Source organism: Anthonomus grandis, chromosome 2, assembly GCF_022605725.1.
Source record: "Anthonomus grandis grandis chromosome 2, icAntGran1.3, whole genome shotgun sequence".
Lineage (NCBI taxonomy): Eukaryota > Metazoa > Arthropoda > Insecta > Coleoptera > Curculionidae > Anthonomus > Anthonomus grandis.
Genome location: NC_065547.1, coordinates 32,493,416 through 32,509,819, shown reverse-complemented (window position 1 = coordinate 32,509,819; position 16,404 = coordinate 32,493,416). Strand labels below are relative to the sequence as shown.

At 30.9% G+C, this 16,404-nt stretch overlaps 1 protein-coding gene across 2 annotated transcripts in view; it reads right to left on the bottom strand.

Annotated features, from left to right (window-relative positions):
• The window catches only part of LOC126750260 (hormone-sensitive lipase), a 37,242-nt gene extending 32,762 nt beyond the window's left edge, over positions 1-4,480 (bottom strand). The window contains exons 1-2 of one of the 2 annotated variants that reach the window (XM_050459818.1): positions 3,940-4,480; positions 3,704-3,887 (exon numbers count right to left, since the gene is read on the bottom strand). In XM_050459818.1, the coding sequence (XP_050315775.1) occupies positions 3,704-3,887; positions 3,940-4,316 (561 nt within the window). In that variant the 5' untranslated portion in view covers positions 4,317-4,480. The remainder of the gene's footprint in view (positions 1-3,703; positions 3,888-3,939) is intronic. The other variant, XM_050459819.1, reaches the window with a different exon arrangement.
• Between the last annotated feature and the right edge of the window lie 11,924 nt (positions 4,481-16,404).

The window sequence follows — 16,404 nt, the reverse complement described above, 5'->3', positions numbered from 1 at the left end:
CCAAGCTTTTTTGTTAGACATGTAGGTAACAGGTAATGGCTTAACATTTTTAAAAGAACGGGGGTTTTCTGATTTTCCAATAACAATAAACTTACGTTTTTCTGACACGACTGATATTGGCAGCAACAAAAAGAGTAATTCTCTCTTTGGACATTTTCCCTCCCTTGCACTTTTTGCCTTTAAATTTCAGTGTCATGTCTGGAAGCATTTTGTAGAACAGACCTGTCTCATCTGCGTTAAAAATCTGATCATTTGTATACCCTTTTCCTATTTCAGGCATTCAATATCATTTCAATATTATGCCTTTTTCGAAAACGTTTTACCCAACTTTCTGTGCAGGTGTATTCCGTTCCTTTATTCAGTACCCTGCCGAAATGTTCCCCTTTTGCCTGTAGTATAGGACCACTAATTGGCGATCCTCTACTTCTTTCAACTTTAAACCAGTTAAATAATGCTTTATCTATATCTGCATGATTGGATAACCTGAGTTTCTTCTTTGGTAGCAAATTGTCATTAAATGCATTTTTTATTGCATCCCGGTTCTTCCAAATTGTAGAAACACTTGAATGCGATAAGCTTAACTTGCAATAGCAATATTGGATTCACCTTTCTCTGCAAATTATTAAGCCTTTTTCCTCAATGGACAAAACTTTTCAAAAAAATAAAAAGTACATGAACAACGAAAAGCATTTATGAGATCGACAAACGGGTATTTTCCCGGTTTCCGGTTCCGGTAATTCCCCCAAGAATAACTTGTTTACAAATGATTGCTGTGTGAATCACACACGTTCGGTCGTTACATCCGGGCGTCCACATGAAAATCTTTCACATAAGGACGCTAAAAGCGACTTGGTCGCTATAACCCGCGTCGTTATAGGCAATTTTTTTTAGATTTGCGTTACATATAAATCCAACCAAACTTCCCAGATTTCGTCGTAATAACCGACTTGTTTTTATAAGCGACGTCGCTATTCGCGACTTTTACTGTATATTGCAAATGTACAGAAAAAGTTTCATTTGGCTCTTTTGTTATTGCCACCTCCTTGATTATCGGGTCTCATATTCTGGCGTTCTCTGCTTCTGGGGTTCATGCTCAAATTACCTTTTTAATTCTTTATTTGTTTTGGAGAAAAGGGCAATTAGGTATCTATTGCCCTCATGACTCTTACTAACTTAGGTATAATATTTTAATTGTGTTATCTTTTTCTTCTGGAAACAATTTTTTTGGTTTTTAAAAAATATAAACATGAACCATAATTAGGTAATCAGTACAACACTTGACAAAATTTCCTGATGTGGCTACTAATTCCTTCTTCCAAACTTATATATGTATGTATAAAGTTATTTAATAATCTTCCACTAGAAATAAGAAAACTTAAGAATAAAAAAGCCTATGTATAAAAGGTAGTGAAGTAAAGTAAAGTAATGTAAAGTAACCAGTAAAGGTTACTAATAAATACTTTAAAACATAGGACTAGTGATATAGCAACAGGTTAATGTTTAATGTTAGAAAAACCAATATCTTGAATTTTAAATTGCTAATGTAGTCATAAATAATGTTCCAATAAATAACCAAGAGAGCTCTAAATTTTAGGGACTGTTCATTGATACCAGGTTAAAGTTTGATAAGCACATATAGACCTCACAAAAAATATGTTATCACAGAGCAAATATTGAATCTGGGAGCATGATATTTTAAGACAAATATATTTTGTGTTAATTGAGTTAGTTTTAGATATATTTTATAGATCAACAGGATATGGTAGTGTCAATATTTTAATTCAGGAAAATGTCTATACAAATTATTTGTTTAAGGCACTTGCATCTTTTGACAGACAAAAGGAGGAAAGGGTATTTGAATTTTTTGTTGTGTATAGTGCCAATTGAAATATTTATTTAATAGGTGTCTGAAATGCTTTTGGATTATGGGTTTTCTACATAGTGGCATAGTGTATTGTAATGTTACTAATAGCACTCAGACCAAAAAGAAATGTTATGTTCTTTTTCTCTAAAAGAGCAAAACCAGAGGAGAACTAGGAACCTGGGTATACTTTTTACAACTAAGAACTATGATAGGTTTTCATCAGTTGCTACAATGGAGTTCTTTATTGAACACTAACGATCCATTGTCGGAGTTTCATCGCCTTTTAGTTAGTTTTTAATTTTTGATTCCCTTTAAGATCACTAAAACAGCACATTACAAAGCCTTAACAGTTGGTATAAGGAAATCAGCAAAGAATTTAAAGTGCTTACATTATAAGAAAATTTAACATTTTTGATGATTTTTGTGTGAATTATTTTTCTATACATAGGCCCATATTCAGGAGAGTTATTAGAGCTACAATGCAATTATACAATAGAAACAAAATGGGTCTCTCCTCTAATAGGCATATGGAAGCATGTAAAATTTGAAATGAGCTTAGCAACAAGAGAAATATCAATTTAATAGTTGATGGGCTTAACAACAATTTTGCAAGATTAAATATTGCAGAAAAATAACACTCTTTGCTGTTATGCTACTATTTTGTGCACTTTTGTAGATCAACAAGAACTGGAAGGCATCATTAACCATGATCTTTCTTTAATAAAAGAATGGTATCACTCAAATAAACTAAACCTAAACATATCAAAAACAAGTATCATAACTTTTAAAATCACTTCATGAACAAGATATGTAGACAATTATTGGTTACTATTAAATACCACAGAAAATATATTTTTGGGTTTACATACAACAAACTTAAATTTGAAAGACATTTCAATATTCTGAACAAGAAGTTATCATGCAACTGTTTTGCCTTGAAAGTGATATCAAATGCATTAGATAAAAATATATTAAGCCAAGCATATTTTGCATTAATAGAATACCACTAAGCATTTAGTGCACACAGTATTTCTGTTGCAAAAATGGACTATAAAATACATGAATAAGACAATAACTCTTCATTCTTTATTTATATTAAAAACTATGACACTGATCCACAAAACACATTTGTTTAAAACTTGAGTGCTCATAATACAAGACAAATCTATAACCTGTCCATTTCTATAGCTAGGGTGTCCCAAGATCATGACTCTATTGCCTTTGATGGTCATTAACTGTTTAATTGCTTACCCACAGAGATATCTGATATGACTTATTTAGATGTAGAGTAAAAGACTTGCTCTTATCAAAATGTGATTATAGTGTTGAAGAATGTTTTGATGGCTACACATTATGAAGGTATGTCTTTTTCTTACCTTTTGGCTTGTGTTTTTTTTAAATCAACATTTTTGTTTGTGTATTAATTATGTTGTATGTTTGATTGTGATATAGCTCTACATGCATGTTTTAACTATTAACATCTTAAATATTATATAAATTTATCTTCCATTCTATATTTATTAATTTATATACAGTTGTTTTTTCATTTTCTATAATACCTATTTTCATTTTAGTTTATGCAAAGCTTTATCAATAAGATTTTTGTATCATTGGATAATAAAAGCATTTTGAATATGTAAGAAATTTTAATTATTGTTTGTTGATCAGTAGTTTAAGACAATTAAGATTTTGTTTGGAATTATTATTTTTTCTGAAATTGAATTTTAGCTAAGCAATTTAAGCAAATGAATTCAATTATTTAGCTTGTGATTTAACATTATAATGATTTCTGATGATATAGTTAGGGTTTTCAATTGGAAAAAAAAATATTCTACTTACCTGAAACCCCATTGATCTCCCATAAAAACAATACTGATTAATATCCTGACACACTGAGATTAACTCCTCTAATGGACGGTCCTCCACAAACAAATTCCCATTTGGGCTCCATGACATTAATGTTAAAAGATGCTTAAAGCATGTGTCTAGGCTTATAAGCAAGTGTGAACATGCCTCAATTTCCCTGTAATATGTAAAGTTAGCTTGGAATATCTTCACTTTATGATTAAACTTACTTGGTTAAAACCTGCTTCCTGAACAACATACTGTTACGTTTCCACAGGATTTTATTATTGAGCTCTATAGCATATTTTAAAGCTAAATTTGAAACATTTACAAAGCTCCCGTATCCATTTCCAGGGGTTTTCTCATCAAAATCAAACTCTTCCACCCGTTTCTGCACTTCATTTATCTTAGGTGATATATTGTCTAGAGCATCTATTATGGCTAGGAACGATATATAGAGCCTCTGGCCATTTTCCGAGCTGTCTTTCGCGAAAAATTCCGAATTACTTAGGCACAGTTCTTTTAGGAGTTTGGCCCTGGAATGTATGCTGGTCTCCTCGTCCTCGTTTATTTGGTTGACGCTGTCTTGCTTAACGGAGCCCGCCATTGTGAAAGTGGGGTTTGTTCGTTATTAAGGGTAAATTTTAGTTTTAACGCTTATGGGTCATTACAGACTAAATTTATGTTTTTTACTTTTGACGATCCAAAGTGCATTGTTTATGTTTTTTCAGTCGTCTCGCGACTTTGACGTCTGTGAAATGCGAGGCATTAGACAGTTTATTTGACAGATGTCAACAAAATTTGATAGTGATGTATGGCATAACATTTTTATTATCATTTAAAATGTTAATCTAAAAAATATCTCTATTAATCATACGAAATATTTACTTCTAATAGCAATTCTGTTAATAAGCAAGAAATTGAGAAAAAAAACCGTTTATTTACTATTGTAACGCCACCTTGCTAGTTATAGGGTATAACTGTTGAAATATTTACAAGATTTCTGTAACTCGCGTTTAGTCCAGTTAGTCTTTTTTAATTTTTTAATATTTTTCCGTCTTATTTCATATTGTTCTATTAATTGAAGTAAATATTAATAATATTTATATGATAACAGTGGGATTAACATCTGTTACTCATAACAGTAATTTCATCAACATCTAAGTAGAATGAAAAAAAATTGCATTTGACTACTATTACAGCGCCCTCTCTGTTAGTTTTAAAGAACAATAAATACTTTAAAATATATAGACAAGATTTCTGTAATTAGAGGTTAATCGCAGTAATGTCTTTCATTTTTTATATACTCTCTATCTCTCTTACTATAAATTGTGGTAAATATGAATCATACTTACATGCTTACATACACACTTACATTACATTACATACTTACATGAAAACAATGGGATTAGCGTCTGCTACTCATAACAGTAATTTCATCAACATGTAAGTAGAATGAAAAAAAATGCATTTGACTACTATTATAGCGCCCTCTCTGTTAGTTTTAAAGAACAATATATAGTTTAAAATACATAAAGAAGATTTCTGTAATTAGAAGTTATTCACATTAGTGTCTTTCATTTTTTTATATACTCTCTCTTGCTATAAATTGTGGTAAATATGAATAAAATTTATATTAAAATTATTAAAACATTGGAATTAACATTTGCTACTCAGCAGTAGTTCCATCAACATCTAAGTAGGTATGAATGAAAAAAAATTGTATGTGACTACTACTGTAGCGCCGCGCCCTCTCTGTTAGTTTTAAAGAACAATAAATAATTTAAAATATATAAACAAGATTTCTGTAATTAGAGGTTAATCACATTAGTGTCTTTCATTTCTTTTATATACTCTTTATTACTATAAATTGTGGTAAATATGAATAAAATCTATATTAAAACATTGGAATTAAAATTTGCTACTCATATCAGTATTTCCATCAACATCTAAGTAGTTAAGAATGAAAAAAAAATTGTATGTGACTACTATTGTAGCGCCCTCTCTGGTAGTTTTAAAGAACAATAAATAATTAAAAATACATAAACAAGATTTCTGCAATTAGAGGTTAATCACATTAGTGTCTTTCATTTTTTTATATGCCCTATCTTACTATATATAGTCAAATTGGCATCTTTCATTTTTTTAATATATACTCTCTCTTACTTTAAATTGTGGTAACTATTAATAAAATTTATATTAAAACATTGGAATTAACATTTGCTACTCATAACAGTATTTTCATCAACATCTAAGTAGTTAAGAATGGAAAAAATGTGTATGTGACTACTATTGTAGCGCCCTCTCTGATAGTTTTAAAGAGCAATAAATAATTAAAAATACATAAACAAGATTTCTGTAATTAGAGGTTAATCACATTAGTGTCTTTCATTTTTTTATATACTCTCTCTAACTATAAATTGTGGTAAATATGAATAAAATTTCTATTAAAACATTGGAATTAACATTTGCTACTCATAGCAGTATTTCCATCAACATCTAAGTACAGTTAAGAATGAAAAAAAAATTTATGTGACTACTACTGTAGCTTCCTCTCTGGTAGTTTTGAAGAACAATAAATACTTAAAAATACATGAACAAGATTTCTGTAATTAGAGGTTAATCAAATTAGTGTCTTTCATTTTTTTATATACTCTTTATTACTATAAATTGTGGTAAATATGAATAAAATTTATATTAAAACATTGGAATTAACATTTGCTACTCATAACAGTATTTTCAACAACATCTAAGTAGTTAAGAATGAAAAAAATTTGTGTGTGACTACTACTGTATCTCCCTCTATGGTAGTTTTAAAGAACAATAAATAATTAAAAATACATAAACAAGATTTCTGCAAATAGAGGCTAATCACATTAGTGTCTTTCATTTTTTTTTTATTATACTAACGTCTGGTGACAGAACAGTCGATGACCAATCACGTAGCTGTATTGCACACAGAGGCTTGACGTATTTCTATTGGTCGTAAATTTAGCGGCAAATTTAAAGACTAAAAGATTAATAGTAATAATTAAGGTAGGTGTATCTATAGTTTGTTTGGGATTTAAATTCTTTAGAGATGTCAGATGAGGTGCTGTGATAATTTTTGCTAGAGCAGAAGGCTAGGGAAGTAATTATCTTAAAAAGAATATTTTGTTTACCTTTACATTTTTATTTAAAAAATGATTACATTAATAAAAGCATTATGATCCAGATGTGATCTCTAGTTTTAATGAAGTTTGGAAATTGGGTACCTAAGTACAGTTTTGAATATTTTAAGTGACTGCGGGGCGGCAACGGGAGCTGAAAAGTTTATAAATCGCGCTCTGTATTTGTAATACCTTTTAAAAATGAACAAAAAAATCCATTGAAAAAAAGTGCAATTTTGTCAGATTTAATTTAATCAAAAAGTTACATAAAGTGTGTGTGGACTAAATTATTTATTCTCTTGCAACTTTCTGAATCTTGAGCATATTTCTGTAATTTCTTCTTGTGAAGGCTTTGCCAGTTTGGGAGCCATCGGCTTTTTCTTTCGTTTTGTAGAAAAGAACCTATAAAATGTTAAATATAAGTGATAAGTAATTCTGTATTTTTTTATAACTTAAACCCAGCGAGGTTGTGTAGTGATTTTCTTGTTAGCAGGACGAACTTTGTGTTTACTAGATTCTGTTATTAGAGCTGATGATTCTTGACTACTTATCATATTATGCTTAACTGATGTTAGGAGACCACTAATTTTTCTTAACGCAGCATCATCAACTGATGGCCAGTCAAAAGCAGACATAAAACTGATATCTTCCCTTATTTTCTTGATGTTTTCAGAACTATTACATTCTTTTAAACTAAGAAGGTGGCTTTGCAGTTCATGATTATTGTTTGTTGTATTATCATGATGAGTTATCTCCATTGGGCTATATTATTACAAGTTTCGGCTTTATAATCCTACCGAATTGCTTGTCTCTGATATACTTTAATAGTACATGTACAGTTTTGTCCAATCTCCTGCAAGTTCCAAGTTGTCCCTAAAAGAAATTGTGTTTAACATGACACTTATCACTTAATACTAATAACTGTTGAGTACAACTTTATGTAATTAAAATTCAACAGCAACCTTTGTTTCCTAACTATTCGTTCCACTGAGAGATGGACTACTTCACGAAAATTAATACTAATACATTTTTACCTTTTAGATATCGACGTGTTTAAGGCAGAACGACACAAACGCCAAATTACAAATTTTTCAGGAGACAGAAAAAACCGTGTAACATTCGTATTTATTTTTTTAAATCATTATGTTTGTTACTAAAAAAAAGTATTTTTTGTTCTTAATTTTTTTTGATAATTTTTTTTTTGTCTTAAGTTGATAAGTAAAGCTGTAATCTTAAAAATTAGGGTTTTTTGGCGTTTATGCCAAACGTTATTGACTTATGGTGTTTATGCCAAAATGAAATAGTCTTTATGCCAATTAAAAACACAAATTACTTTTGAATATAATTTATAAAAGAACATTGTTGTATCATAAAATACATATTTATTTTAAAAAATTGTAACATAATTACAAGTATTTCTTATAAAAAATTAAAAAAAAAAACAGTTTTTTTAGAAAATAATTTGGTTTATATACATACATAGTTTAATAATAATAATACTCGTATTTTGTAATGCACGTAAAATCTAATTGACAAGTTAAAAAAAATAAACAAATTCTTAAAATATTAAAAAAAAATGTTTTTCCTATACATTAAGTAGAAAAATTGATTAGCTATTAGATATTATGTACGTTAATAATAAATGAATAGATGACATTGATGATGAATACGATGAGTATTTAATCCTATCACAGAATAAACGATCTCATTCTCTCTGAGATCGTTTATTCTGTGATCTTATTCATCATCAATGTCAGTCTCATTAAGTACATTAGATACTGATCCAGAACATTTTAAGGTTAAATACTCTGAGTGATACTCAGGCCTTATAACTAACTCAGTGCAGAGTTTTTTTAAATCATTATATTTTTTAAAATTAATTGGTATTTCCTCCTTATAGGCTGAGTTAAGAATACCTGATTTTAATTTCAAAAAGACTAGTTCTTCTTTGTTTTCTTTAAAAGAGTAAAAAACCCTAGCATTATAATCATTTTTAGAAAAAACTGCTTTTTTAATTTACGATATTTTTAGTTTACTTGCTTTTTCAAAATTAATGCTTTTAAAGTCCAGAAAATCTGAGAATTTTTGCTTGATAACTATATAAGGTTCTGGATTATTTCTGGCATTACGAATAATAGTGGGCCATTCAGATGGCGCTTGTACTATTTTATTTTTTATATTCTTTTCAATGACTGCATGTATTGAATCTACAGGCATGTAGGTGTGGCCTGCAATTAAATAAGTAACAGACACTTCTTCGACGGTAATAGAATGATTTAAAAAATATCTAATCATTAAAACAAAAACTTATTTTTATTTTGCCCTGAGCAATTGTCGCAGTACATTGATATTTTTTTATATTTAGCAGTGCTATCTACGTATTTTAAATAGTGTAACATGTTTGAGCAAATTTCGTTACTACCCCTTTTTGCTTCTTTTTCTTTCCATAAGTAACAATAGCCTTTTTTTGTAGTCGATTCATAAACAGACAAGTTATAAACTGCATATTTTCGGGAAAAACCTAACAGCATATTATCCCCATGAGGAGTAGCTAATACCTTCTGGAGATCAAAACTTACTACTAAATGTGAGTTTTCTTCTCCTGACATTTTTTGTTCCTCTAGGAAAGTTTGCTTAATTGTATCGTTGATTGAAAAGGGAATCGCCTCTTCAATCAACGATTGTATCCTTTTCCTCGATATGCTCCTTATAATTTTTGGTCTCTGCTTCAGTCTTTTACTCCTCGCTTAGATTCTTAAATCTCTCGCATTTTAGGCATTTATCTTTTTTTGGGACGTGAATTCCAATGTTGTAATTTTTTTTAACAAATTCAAAATTTTTCCCTTTTTTAAAAACTGGCAACTATGTTTTTGTTCAGTAAAAACATACATTTTGTAAAGGTTATTATAGCTTTTTATATCAGTAGGAAGATATGTTTTTGAAGATGAACTTCGGCAATAATGCGAGGGCACCGCTGGCAAAGAATTAACAAATTCCTTAAAGTGTTGAACAAGTTCGGTTTTAGTCTTGTTAGACGGTACATGGATTCCTCGCTGATCAGGCTGTGGAAATTTTTCATACTCCTTATTATTTAAAACAGTTCTCAATAATCGCACGGTCACAGATAAAGTTGCAAGTAAAAACTGCCTGCAAACGCGTGTTGGTATACTATTTTTTAGTATACTATATTCCACTGTCATTTTTCTATTTTTTAAATTTTTTGATTTACGCTTAAATCAAATATAGATTTTCTTTCTTCTTCAGAAAATAAATTACAATCATTTTTGCAACTATTTTTATTTCTGCACGGGTTTTCCTTAATTTTTTTCACAAATTAATTTTCCTGAAGTGCTTAAGTATTTCAATCCCAAATCTTTTTGTTTCTTGCGTTTCTCTCGTTTGCTGACTGAGTTCTTCTTAATCTTTATTGAAATAGCTGGATCGCCTTCATTTATTTCTTTCTGAAAGTCACTGCTATTTTCTTTATCATTTTCGTCTGGAAAATATTGGACTCTTCTTTTCTTATTAGGTTTTTCAAAGTCTTCTTCTTCATTTTCGGAACTGCTCGTATTTTCCTCAATTTCATAGTCTTCATCAGAATCTGTAGTAAAATCAGTCTCAATTCTGGCACTGGTTGTGGCATTAATATTGCTTAAACTGTTTATACTAGGTATAGTATCACTTAAACTTTTATCAACAGTAAGAAAGTCTAATGGAAAGTCCAAGATATCTAACTCGTTATGAAATATCATTTCAGAAGGAATTTGATAACTAGTTTCCGCACTGGCATTTTTTTCCACAATAACTTTTGGGCTTGGTCCCAAACTATTTATAATTTCATTGGTTTTTTCCAAAATTATCACATCCTCTTTCAAAGCTGCGTAGAGGGGACAAACTTCATCGAAGACCTCTACCAGCATGCTATTATTCAATTCAACATTTGCCGACATTTGGCAACTAGCATCAGGATCATCTTCTTTATTGTTTTTTGCAAGTTTTAAAAGCTTTTGTGTTCTTGAATGATACATTTCTAAAAATTAACAAAAAAAACCGATAGTATAGCATAAAAGGCATAAGCGCCATTTATAAAACACACTACAAACACAAATTAGTTTCTTGCTTGTGATTGTAGCAAGAAACTAATACACCATTAGTTAAAAATTAATCTTTTTGGTAATTTATATACGTTAAATACCGAAAACTTCAAGGACAAAACCTTTTAAGGCGAAAAAAAGCATTAAATCATTTGCATTGAATAGCATAGGTGTAATGTCGCTTGTGCCAAACAAAAAGTACTGCATGCAAATTGGCATAAACGCCACATTTTTAAAATCAGATTTGAGTGATTAGGCAGATATAATTGTTATTATAATTAGATTTACTATTATTTAGATTAGATTTACTATATTAGATTTACTAACTATTGGCACAGCTTAACTACAAGCTGTAGTTAAGCTGTGCTATTGGCGTTTGTGAAAATTTTAAAAGCATTTCACAACCAAACGGATTTTTTGTGGTATACTGGCATAAGTCTCAAACGTTATTTGATGTAAATAACCGATTTTTGAATTTTTGGCGCTTGTGCCGTTCTGCCTTGAACACGTCGATATATGTATTTCAGCACTTTGTGCATGGATTCCAAATACATATTCGTGTTAATAGATAAGCCAGCTCGGAAACACATAACCCATGTTGAGGATCTTCTTGCATAATTGACCAGGAAGTATTCACCAAAAACTTTTAGATCTTGATCGATTTGTAACATTTCAATAAAGCTTCCTAATGATGCTTTAATGTTTAAAATTATTTGAAAAAATTTTTATTAATTAATTTGATTTTAATTAATTTGAGAAAATTTTATAAAATCAACATCTAAGTAGTTAAGAATGAAAAAAAATTGTATGTGACTACTATTGCAGCGCCCTCTCTGTTAGTTTTTAAAAAACAATAAATATTTTAAAATATATAAACAAGATTTCTGTAATTAGGGGTTAGTCAAATTAGTATCTTTCATTTTTCTTTTATATACTCTCTCTTATTATAAATTGTGGTAACTATTAATAAAATTTATATTAAAACATTGGAATTAACATTTGCTACGCATAACAGTATTTCCATCAACTTCTAAGTAGTTAAGAATGAAAAAAAATTGTATGTGACTACTATTGCAGCGCCCTCTCTGTTAGTTTTTAAAAAACAATAAATATTTTAAAATATATAAACAAGATTTCTGTAATTAGGGGTTAGTCAAATTAGTATCTTTCATTTTTCTTTTATATACTCTCTCTTATTATAAATTGTGGTAACTATTAATAAAATCTATATTAAAACATTGGAATTAACATTTGCTACGCATAACAGTATTTCCATCAACTTCTAAGTAGTTAAGAATGAAAAAAAATTGTATGTGACTACTATTTGAAGCGCCCTCTCTGGTAGTTTTAAAGAACAATAAATAATTAACAATACATAAACAAGATTTCTGTAATTAGAGGTTAATCACATTAGTGTCTTTCATTTTTTTTTATATACTCTCTCTTATTATAAATTGTGGTAAATATGAATAAAATCTATATTAAAATATTGGAATTAACATTTGCTACTCATAGCAGTATTTCTATCAACATCTAAGTACAGTTATGAATGAAAAAAAATTGTATGTGACTACTATTGTAGCGCCCTCTCTGTTAGTTTTTAAAAAACAATAAATATTTTAAAATACATAAACAAGATTTCTGTAATTAGAGGTTAATCACATTAGTGTCTTTCATTTTTTTTTATATACTCTCTCTTATTATAAATTGTGGTAAATATGAATAAAATTTATATTAAAACATTGGAATTAACATTTGCTACTCATAGCAGTATTTCCATCAACATCTAAGTAGTTAAGAATGAAAAAAAATTGTATGTGACTACTATTGTAGCGCCCTTTCTATTAGAGATCAGCTGACACAGCACACACACAACGCAAAAAAACAACCAACAACTAAATGCAAAACCGTCAACAGTCAGCAGAATTACTGCAAATGTTTGCAGCTCCTTTCCGACTTAAAATTCGCTATCTAAACTTTTGGCGAAGTGCGGTGCGGGGCCAGCCAGGAAAAGGGCTCAACGCGGACCACAGAACTCGAATGTGGTCCAGCTAGGTTGCGTTAATGGCATTGTAACTGTAGTGATGGTCACGCCAACAGTTTTTACTTGGCCGACTGTAATAATCAGGCGGTCGTTCGAGGCGCAGATTGAAGGCATTGAGACCTACTATATGGCGTTCTCGGCCGAAAATATACTGTTTTATTATTTTGTTAGGTTTTAATTTTATTTTACTTAGAAAAATATTAAATAATTTCAAAAATAGTTAATTTGTATGAAAATGTTGGGGGTTCTGCAGCTCTTATGCACTAGCCGCCCCTGCAAATATTTATGACGATTATCACGAAATATCACAATTATATTTCTCGTTTCTTGCTCAAGGATGCGAATAGTAATATTGATCCCTTACATCAGTGTTACTCAAATTTTTTTCGTGACGGAACCCTTTTAAAAAACTAAATTTTTAACGGAACCCTAAACTCTAAACTAAAAGCGAAAGCAGTTATATTTGAATTGTTTATTAATAATCATACAAAAGAAGATAGATACAGGTCCACTTTAATACAGAAGGGTCAGGGGAAAAAAGCAGGTAAGTCAATTGTTCACGAAACTGAGAAAAACACAATTTAATGTTAAAAACGGTACAAAATCAGTATGAGAGCTTATCAAAAGACTGTTTATAAAAATAACTACAGTATTATGTTCTAAGAAAGTAAAAAGCGAATTTTCATGATGTCGGTTGTATCCAGATTGATCCAGACCTGAAAAAAAAACCACATCAATGTAAGGTGATTGTAATAAATTATATTTTAACTTGCATTAAATTAGTCATGGAACATGGGGTAGATTGAGAAAGAACTTGAGAAAGGACAGCAGAGGGGCTACAAAACTTCATTAAACTTTGCAAATCGTTGAATTGGGCTCTGGAAATTGGCAGGAGGCCTACAGAAATAAGATTTTATTAAAACTAAGTAAGATTTATTTATCTAGCTAGTTTGAAAAGTAATATTTTTCGACGCGATGCTTGTAAAAAAATATAATATTTAATAGAACATTTCATTGTAAGCTGGAGAGGGAAGCCCAAACAACCCCTTTGGCAATGATTGACTATGCCGCGGTGTTCTAATAATGCCTGTCAGCATTTCTCCAAAGTACGTGCGATATTGTAACAAACGGCTATTGCTAGAAGAAGTTTGTATGACTTTGATAGGCTGCGCTTTAAAAGGGCATTTAGCGGCATACTTTGATAGCAACATTGTCTTTCAATCCAATACAATTATTTTAGTAACACTGACCACAGTAAAAGGGGATGGTTTCGATCGTGTTATTTCACCATTTCTTCGAAATCTTTTGGTATTTCCATTGGTGCTTTTATGTTCCATAGACCAATATTTTTATCGCACTCCAAGTATGAGTGTCCACGTATAGGAAATGTAATTTTAATGTCTGTGAGGCCATGGAAGCGATTGTTCGTTAAGTAATGAATGAATCTAAATATCGTGTAAAAATGAAAAAGGAATGAGGCCACTTCGTTCCGTCCTTTTTTGGCAACACTTTCATCATACACGTAAAAAATGGACTCACCAGTTGCAAGAAAGTGGACATTGAAGGAGTACATAGAAAGTTGACGTTTATAATATACATCGTTTTTAACGAAATCTATGCAAATAGCTTCTTTCTCTTTATTTTTTCTTGCCTGGAATTTGGCTTTCTTCTTATGGTTGTAAAAACATTCCGCCCTCTTCTTATGAAGAATATTGTTTGTTGTTAGCTGTTGAATTTGTTGTTTATCAGTTTCCGCAGATAAAGCTTTAACTTTTGCTGTATATTCATCACAAGTTGCACAAGTGTCCGTGCGGGGATACCCAAAAGAAATATTAAATTTCGTGTTGAAAATCATCCGGTAAGTATCATAAGATACCACTGCTGCAGGGTGTAATTCTTTGAATAGTTTATAGATTTTCTTTATGTTTAGACTTTCTGGCAAATAAGTTTTACCTGAATCTTTAAGGCTATAATGACTCTGGCGACTTTTAAAATGGTTCTCAACCAGAGCTGCAGTGACCCTATTTAGCTGTCTGTGTTCCTTAGAATGCTTACCCCTTCTATCCTTAGGTGCACAACAGCACAACCCATTGATTTTAAACATTTCTGCACATAGTAAATCTAATTTTTGCTATTGCCATGTAATGAGCAAAATGCCTTTGCACATACAGTAAAATCTACCTTATTTCCCGCCTCGTCGGTGACTCGAACTCTATACGAAAAACTAGCGTCACGCAACTTCGCCTCCTCTTCTTCCTTTCGAGGTCGTCTCTGTGCCACGTGTCTTACAGTAACTAGCCCAGCCAGGTAGTCCAGGTACATATTTTGTTCATCGTGGGATTGTAACTGGTTAAAGTAGCGTAATATCTCTTTTCTGTTGTGTTCAGAGATTGAATCATAACACTTAAATCGTTTGCAATGGCAAGGGGGACCAGCTTCATGTGTCGCAAGTCTTAATTTTTTATTTACATCAGACATCCGACCAGTTTTCTTCCTTTTTTTGGCTCACTATGAAGTTTATCACTTTCGTCCGAGCATGACATTACGGTATAGTCACAAACACAAAGCTAAACAGATGATACAAAACTAACGAAACAACAGTAAACGAAAAACAATCTAACGGATTTAAACTCTGTTGACATGCGGTAGCAGGAACCGTGCCAGGTGACAATGGCGGCGTGCCTGGTTTTTTCCTCTTTTCGCTTGACTTACTTGCTTTTTTTCCCTTATAGTAAAACTTTGAAGCCGTATATCGGCTGACTAGCCTGCTTTTTATCCAGTTTAAGTGTTTCTAAAGATACTTACGCTAATTCTGAACTGAATGCTCCCAATATCTCAAAAAAATTGACTTACCTGCTTTTTTCCCCTAACCCTTCACATGCATTCATTTATTATGACTGCTGGCGGAGCCCTACCGGAAGTTTCACGCAGCACACTTTGAGTAACGCTGCCTTACATTATATTCGGTAGCGTTATTTCACTCGGTTCAACTTTTTTTTTTCTTCCTGTTGATATCACAGAAGTTGAAAATGCAAATTAAAGCTTAGAAAAACATAAATTATCTAGAGCTTATTAAACATCATTAAAGTTACTACTCTATTTGCCTGACTCAGCATTGAATGCCTTAGTTTCCCCCATAATTAAATAATACCTAACATAGTTGCATTTTTCCTTTATGTTTAAAAGAGGTAGTGGCCTCTGCATAGGGATTTGAATGAACCTTATAATTTCGGTCAAATTTCTATTTTATCCATCCTCTCCAAAATAGTTTAAATTAGAATTTTGTCCTCAAGGTTCAGTGTTAGGATTACTATTATTTTAACTGTATGTAAATGTCTTAGGCTTATTGAGACTATAGGGCAAAGTGATTCAGCTTGCCCATATTGTGGAGTTGAAAATTTTGATGTA